At 39.8% G+C, this 6,778-nt stretch overlaps 1 protein-coding gene across 1 annotated transcript; it reads right to left on the bottom strand.

The window, feature by feature from the left end:
• Positions 1-2,601: 2,601 nt before the first annotated feature.
• LOC120424943 (CUE domain-containing protein 2) lies at positions 2,602-6,400 on the bottom strand. The gene is made up of 6 exons (XM_039589247.2): positions 6,145-6,400; positions 5,750-5,915; positions 4,035-4,191; positions 3,742-3,973; positions 3,504-3,673; positions 2,602-3,447 (listed from the first exon to the last, which is right to left on the bottom strand). Exons 2-6 carry the CDS (start codon positions 5,913-5,915, stop codon positions 3,255-3,257), a joined length of 918 nt encoding a protein of 305 aa, XP_039445181.1. The 5' UTR covers positions 6,145-6,400; the 3' UTR covers positions 2,602-3,254.
• Positions 6,401-6,778: the final 378 nt, after the last annotated feature.

Raw genomic sequence — 6,778 nt, 5'->3', positions numbered from 1 at the left:
TTCATCAACGGAAGTAGCTGTTTTGGAGATGGTCGACGAAATTTCCAAGATGTTGGACGATAAAAAAGTGTTGGTACCGTTTTCCTCGACTTGTCTAAAGCATTTGACACAATTAACCACACGATGCTGCTCAAGAAGTTGGACGCTTGCGGAATACGAGGGCTCCCAAACCAGTTCTTGAAGAGTTACCTGTCTGATCGTTTCCAGCAGGTGGTTGTAGCCGGAACATGTAGCTACGACAGCGCTGTCATCTGTGGGGTTCCACAAGGCAGTGTTCTTGGTCCGTTGCTGTTTTTGCTGTACGTGAACGACTTACCCAAGCTGCCTTTGAGAGGAAAACCACGACTGTTTGCTGATGATACAGCGATTACGTACGCTGGCTCTTCACCTGCCCAGGTAGTAGCAAGCATGCAGGAGGACCTGGAACTGGTGCTCGACTACCTGCAGAACAATCTACTGGCTCTCAACATCGGTAAAACTAAGATGATGATCTTCCGTCTATCCAGTAGAAATATCCAGCCCTACCCAGAACTCATCGTAAGGAATCAACTGGTAGCGGAAGTGAGTAGCTTTAAATATCTAGGTGTGCTCATTGATAATCGGCTGTGTTGGGATGTGCATGTAAGTATGATAACCTCAAAATGTTCCCCTCTGTGCGGTGTCCTTAGGAAGCTAGCAAAAAGTGTTCCACAACATGTTCTTTTGAAAATGTACTTTGCATTTATCCACAGTAGGTATCAATACGCAATAGGAGCTTGGGGCACTTGCAGTAAAACTCATTTGAAAGACCTTCAAGTTCAGCAAAATCGTTGCATCAAAGCAATTTTTAAGCTTCCATACCTTCAACCAACACGTGATCTATACACAATGTCCCAACATAACATCCTTCCGATTCATGGCCTTTTTGAGCAAAGGATTGCAATCCTAATGTACAAGTGTCTCAACAGTAGGAAAATGCACCATAATTGGGAATTCGCTACTGCGGTTCACCAGCATTTCACAAGACAAGCACATCATCTTAGACGATCAGGTTTTAGAACAGAAATTGGAAGAAGAAGATTTATAATTAATGGCCCGTTTGTTTTCAACAATTTACCAGAAGATTTAAAAAGAACAGAGACATTAGCTGAATTCAAAAGAAAAATGATCATTCTAATTCGTAGTTGCATAAACAATTATTTACTACGTTAGTAAGCATTTCAAAAAAAAAAAAAAGTGTTACCAGTTTATAAGTAGCTTTTAGTTTTTAATTACGTCTTTACATCCCTTTAAAAGAATTATATTCATTAGGGAAGTCAGACATTACTGTTAACTTGAATGAATTTAATAAACATTATTATTATTATTATAACTCTCCATATGACGAAGATAGGTGTTTGATTGGAAAGGGTAGATTTCCCCTGTTTCTTATTCCTGACTTGTGAGGGGGATCTTTGATCATCAAGGGGAGCATCAGACAGTGGACGATATGCTGTAAAGGCGGAGACTGGATGTGGTTAGTGGGAAACCAGAACTTCGTCACAAGGGGTAAATAGTTTATTTAGGTTGTTGTTACTGTTACTGTGTTACTGTTGGAATAAGTTTCTAGGTAACCGCTACATAGGTCATCCTTGTGGCCCTGTTGGTTATCACAAAACAATATTTTTCAGTAGTGTTATTTTTGGTAATGAAATGTAGGCCGTTTCGTCATTCGAGAATGACACGGAAAATAAGTAAAAGTTTTTTTGCTGCAATTTTTAGATATCCAGGTTTTTAAGCGAAGATGGCGTTCGAATGGTGAACGCCCGAAATGTCAAAATCGCCCAGTAGCACCAAAATTAGAAAAAAATGTGGCTGTCATGCCATGACACACTTTTTCCATAATGTTGGTATCACTACGTGATTTTGACATTTCGGGCGTTCACCATTCGAACGCCATCTTCGCTTAAAAACCTCGATATACTTTTCTGAGGTGGTACAATAACCTACGTAACGTAACCTTGCACGTTTTCAAGCTAGGTGTCTTTTTAAAAAAATACCTCAGAATTAAAAGGGTGTTGGCAGTTTCTCACAGTTTACGAAATAAATATCGCTGCTAGCTGATGCAGATTTTTCAATACATTTTATTCTTTAAAGTTCTGCTCATGATTACTACTCTACACGTCCACATATTATGTTTGATTCGAGGGTTCGCCCTTCCGCGCGCTACACCGACTAGTTCCTGGGAAGAACCGGAGTTGATCTCTGAGCTGAATGGGTTGAGTTGTGTGAGTCGAAAGTAAAGGCGTCTCGTTCACGGTGGTATTTTGTGGGGGGAAACCCATTGTTTAAAAAAAACACAGCGTATTTTAAAAAATTGCTTTTTGCGTGGATAATTTGGTGTGCCTAGGGTGATCACAATATCAAATTTGACACTTTTTTTTAGGGGTTTTCGTAAAGGGAGGGGTTTTAAATATCGTTTGTTACCTACGTATAAAGTACTTGGTACTGAGTCTCACATTCACGATACTGTTCATGAAAGTAAAGTGTTATAATTTAGTAAAAGACTGTCTTAAAATAACTAGAACAACTAATAAAGACTATAAAGAGAATTTCGGATAAAATCATGATGGCAAACCAAAGTTAAACTGATAGTTGTGTATTTGTGAATAAATGAGATTGATAATACGTCGCGGTAAAACGTGCTTACAGCTAACAAAAACTAAACTAGGAATAATGGAAAATAATAAGTACAAAAATATTTGTAAAATAAATAAAACGCATAACTTATTTAAATGCTTAGTGTTATCTAAAACTAAACCTGTATCAAAACTATAAAATGAGATTACTATTCCTCTTCCAGTCTCTTGTTCAGTAGGGTTGGATAGCAAAGCGATTAATATCAAAAGGACGTTAACTATGTCAAGTCTTATAAAGAAATTCGTATGGTTAGCGGGAATGGGTTCGGTTAAGCTCCAGTGGCCAAGCGAGATAAACACATTCCGGCGGAGGATCGTAGTAGGAGCGAGATTTGAGGATTCGAGGCTGCAGACGATGCAAGTCGCGATCGGGCGATCTCCTTCAAAACATTCGCATTGTTGTTGATTTTGCTGCTGGCGTTTTCGGCTATTGTAGATTCTAACTGAGGGGATCACGATGTAGAGTGGAACGATGACTACGTAGACGACGAACAATACAATTTTGGGTTGGCGTTGTAGCTCTTCACGGGTACAACTTTGTATAACTGTAGCTATTGTAGTGGCTGTGAACAGCATCAGCAGCAGGGTCCATTTTAGTTACGGACAAATCGGTTTCTTTGGCTTTTTAAGCTCGGTCTCTTCATCGCCACCGCGACGCGAAACTTCTGTGTAACGTTCTCCCTTGAGCGAAACAATTTTATTATCTCGGTAGCGAATCAACTTTTTCGGCTCGACTTTTGGAGCCACCGGCTTGTACTCACGATGATCCTCCTTGTCGACGTATGAATATCTAAAACAAAAGGCTCAATCATTGTCAGCTGATCGAACTTGAGACAGCAAACTGACCTTGAAATGATCCTATTCTTAAGCTCAGTCTCGTCGATTTGCGGAAGCGCCTTGTTGGGCTGCACATTGCTCGGATTCCCCTTCAGGCTTTGACCAGCTTCTTGGCGATGAAGCAAAATCTGGGTCGCGCGATCAATGTCTCCGTTGGCAATCAGAATACAATGTTTAACCTGTGCAAGATCAAAATTAAAACATACTGAAAATTCCACCATGTCTATTTGACCAAAACCAAACCCACCTCAATGAGCGAGCTTTCCGGGAACATTTCCTGTAGAACCTCGCACTCCTCGGCGAACAGATCACAATTGGAGCTATCGGTCGAACCGGCATCGCTCGTTTCGGACAGATGCTGGACGCGCTTGGGCGCGTTTCCACCGCCGCCTCCGTTCGCGGCATGGTCGCTCTCCGAGAGCGAAGATTGACGCCCGCGTAGCTTCTCCTCGGGCAGAATGTCGGCGAGGCTAAGCGAGCTGGAAAAACAATAAATCCTTAGTTTTGATGAATATGAGTCGCATAACAAGATAAACTTACTTCAGTGATAGGTTTGGGCCATCTCCAGAACCGCCACCACCGGTTTCTTTGTGCTTGGTCGACAGCTGACTCTCGAGCTGGAATATCCACGAGCAGACGGTGGCTGGCTCGATGTTGGCAAAGTCGTCGAAGTACGCCGACATCATCTCGATGAAGCCTGGAAAACATACATTTAGTGTATCAGTGTTTCAAGCCAAACAGTCTAAAAACTGGCAAAACTGGTGACCTCGACGCTCGAAAAAATATTTTTTGTTGACGTGAAAAAGACCCTCGAGGTCAGCAAATGAATTCACGCATCAAGTGCGCCAATTGTGAAGACAATCGCATCGGAAACTATTGCGAATGCATCACGCGCCTGTCCTAACTCGAGTTGCAGAAGAAGAGAAAGGAGAAAGCAGAAACAGCCCTCCCTAATATACGAGCGCAACCATTCCTTCTTCGGGGAATACGAGGCAGCAGATGGTTAGATGTCACCTGCGAAGATTAGGTACTTTTCACTGTCATGGGAACAAAGCAGATCATTTCATGAAAACCGATGGCACCGTAATTTGGCACTCGATTATCCCGGCACTGGCCGAACCGATTTTGATCGTTTTGGTATCATTCGATACGTCTGGGGGTCCCGTAGTCCCCATTGAAAATGGTAATTTTCAGTAAAGTACTAAAAAGTTATGCTAGAAAATGATTTTGACAAAAGCTCGAAAAAATGAACTTCCTAATTAGACAGCTTAGCCCCACCTTCACGTATAGGGGGAAGTGGGGCAAGGGAAATAATGCCCAGGTGTGTGTATGGTTTCGGGGGCAATAGTTCCTCTTGCCTCATATGTTCAAATGTCTGTGTGTGTGGTGGGATAAATAAATGGTCGATTAACTCGTCACTGGCTTAACCGATTTTGTCAGCTTTGATCTGATTCGATCTGTCTTGGGTCTCCATAAGCCGCTATTCAACATTATAAAGTTTAGTTGAGTACTTCAAAAGTTATGCTAAAAAACGACTTTGGCTAAAGTTCGTAGGATTGTAAAAAGGGGTGTTTTTGTTAGAAAACCCGTCATGTTATTTTTTTTTAAAGGTAATTGAGAGACCTTTTCTAAGACCCCAAAAGATTGATCTGACAGCCCTATCAAAAGTTATAAGCACTTAAGCGTTATTTATACACTTTTTGAAGCCGGATCTTAGATATTTTAATGAAAACGTTGTCCAGATCTATCATGCGACCCATCGTTGGATGAGTAATCAAAAGACCTTTCCAACGAGCTCAAAAGGTTGAAGATCTGACAACCCTATCAAAAGAAATGAGTAATGAAGCTTAATTTGTTACACGTGTTAAAGAGAAATGATGCTTTTTTGACTGAATTATAGTGTATTATGAGGAAGGCACCAACTACCTAAAGGAGTATTAAGTAACATTTTTTTATTATTTACATAAGTTTTTTCAGACAGTGACACTTAAAAAATTTTGAAAAAAAATCTCTGAGATTTGTAAAATCCGCTTATTCAAAAATAACACTGTATTTTGTATAAAAACATCAATTTAATAGATTAACTTTTTGATAACGCATCCACTTGTGCTGAATGGCAGATAGTTGCTCTTAGATAGCTACTTAATTGAACAATATTTGTTGCAATTGTATTCAGTATAGTTCAACAATTCGCAAAATCAAGAATACGAAAATAAATTAATCGAAAAAATCATAAATTGGCCCTATCAGATTACCTTCAACATCGAAGCATGGATCCTGGGAGGCCTCCTCCAGGATGGAGATAACATACGACAGAACAATATCATCCACAATGGACAGATCTGCCCCCGGGATGTGGGTGTTGATGAAGTGGAAAAAGCTGTTCTTCACAACGTCGTGCTGCTGGGCGATGTTTGTCATCTGGAAAAAAGGGGGAGGACAGGAAATTTGTTCTCAGTAGGATGAGGACGAGGAGAATATCGATTTTTCCTGCTGCTATGTTTTATGCAATATGTCAATTTTTTGGTACTAGAAGAGCCAAAATTTGGGCTGGGCATCTCGAATGTAGTTTATTGACCACTGCTTTAACAATCTTTAATACTTATCAAATTGCAAATAAAGTAATCATGAATTAATAAAGATAACTCACTGCGATCAAGTTTTTTTTCTTCTGAATATTTGTACAGTCTGGAAATTTCTGGGTGTGAAATTCAGTAGACTGTTTTTTTTACACAGAAATACCCTTTGGAAACTTTTGCTTCACTGATTTCAAAAACTACGGCGAACTTGTTTCACACAAATAAAACAAAAAAAATACTTTACTATCAAAGAAAGATAATTTGAATCAAACACTGCAATTGCGGTGCAAACTTATGCTGCCGATGCTAGGAGGTATAATAAGAACACTTTACCAAACAAAAGCCGATGTTTAAAGATGAGTTGAGACGATGCATTCAGCAACCCTCGGTAATCATCAGTGGGAAAAGCTTGTCAAGAAAAGGTCCATTCATGTCAAATGGAACGGAATGTTCACGCAACAAGACGATTCACGAACTCACGAAAAGCATGAATTCTGTGATGTTTGTGTGATTCTTTAAATATTTTTTTTTCTTCATTGTACCTACACACAAAAAAATATTTCCGAATGTTACATCATTTATGATGTAACACTTTTGCACGTCATTAAACATTTAAATTTAAATGCAATTTGATGTAAATTTGCAACAAATTATACGTAAAAACATGATTTTACATGTGATTCAACCGTTTACGTCGAATCTCAA

Source organism: Culex pipiens, chromosome 1 (assembly GCF_016801865.2).
Source record: "Culex pipiens pallens isolate TS chromosome 1, TS_CPP_V2, whole genome shotgun sequence".
Classification (NCBI taxonomy): domain Eukaryota; kingdom Metazoa; phylum Arthropoda; class Insecta; order Diptera; family Culicidae; genus Culex; species Culex pipiens.
Note: the sequence above shows the minus strand (reverse complement) of the source record. Positions and strands in the feature narration are given on the sequence as shown.

Coding starts and splice junctions, on each gene's coding strand:
- LOC120424943 (XM_039589247.2), bottom strand. CDS start 5,915: ATGACAAACATCGCCCAGCAGCACGACGTTGTGAAGAACAGCTTTTTC. Junction 3,974..4,034: donor GGCCCAAACCTATCACTGAA/GTAAGTTTATCT, acceptor TTGTTTTTCCAG/CTCGCTTAGCCTCGCCGACA. Junction 3,448..3,503: donor AAGAATAGGATCATTTCAAG/GTCAGTTTGCTG, acceptor CTTTTGTTTTAG/ATATTCATACGTCGACAAGG.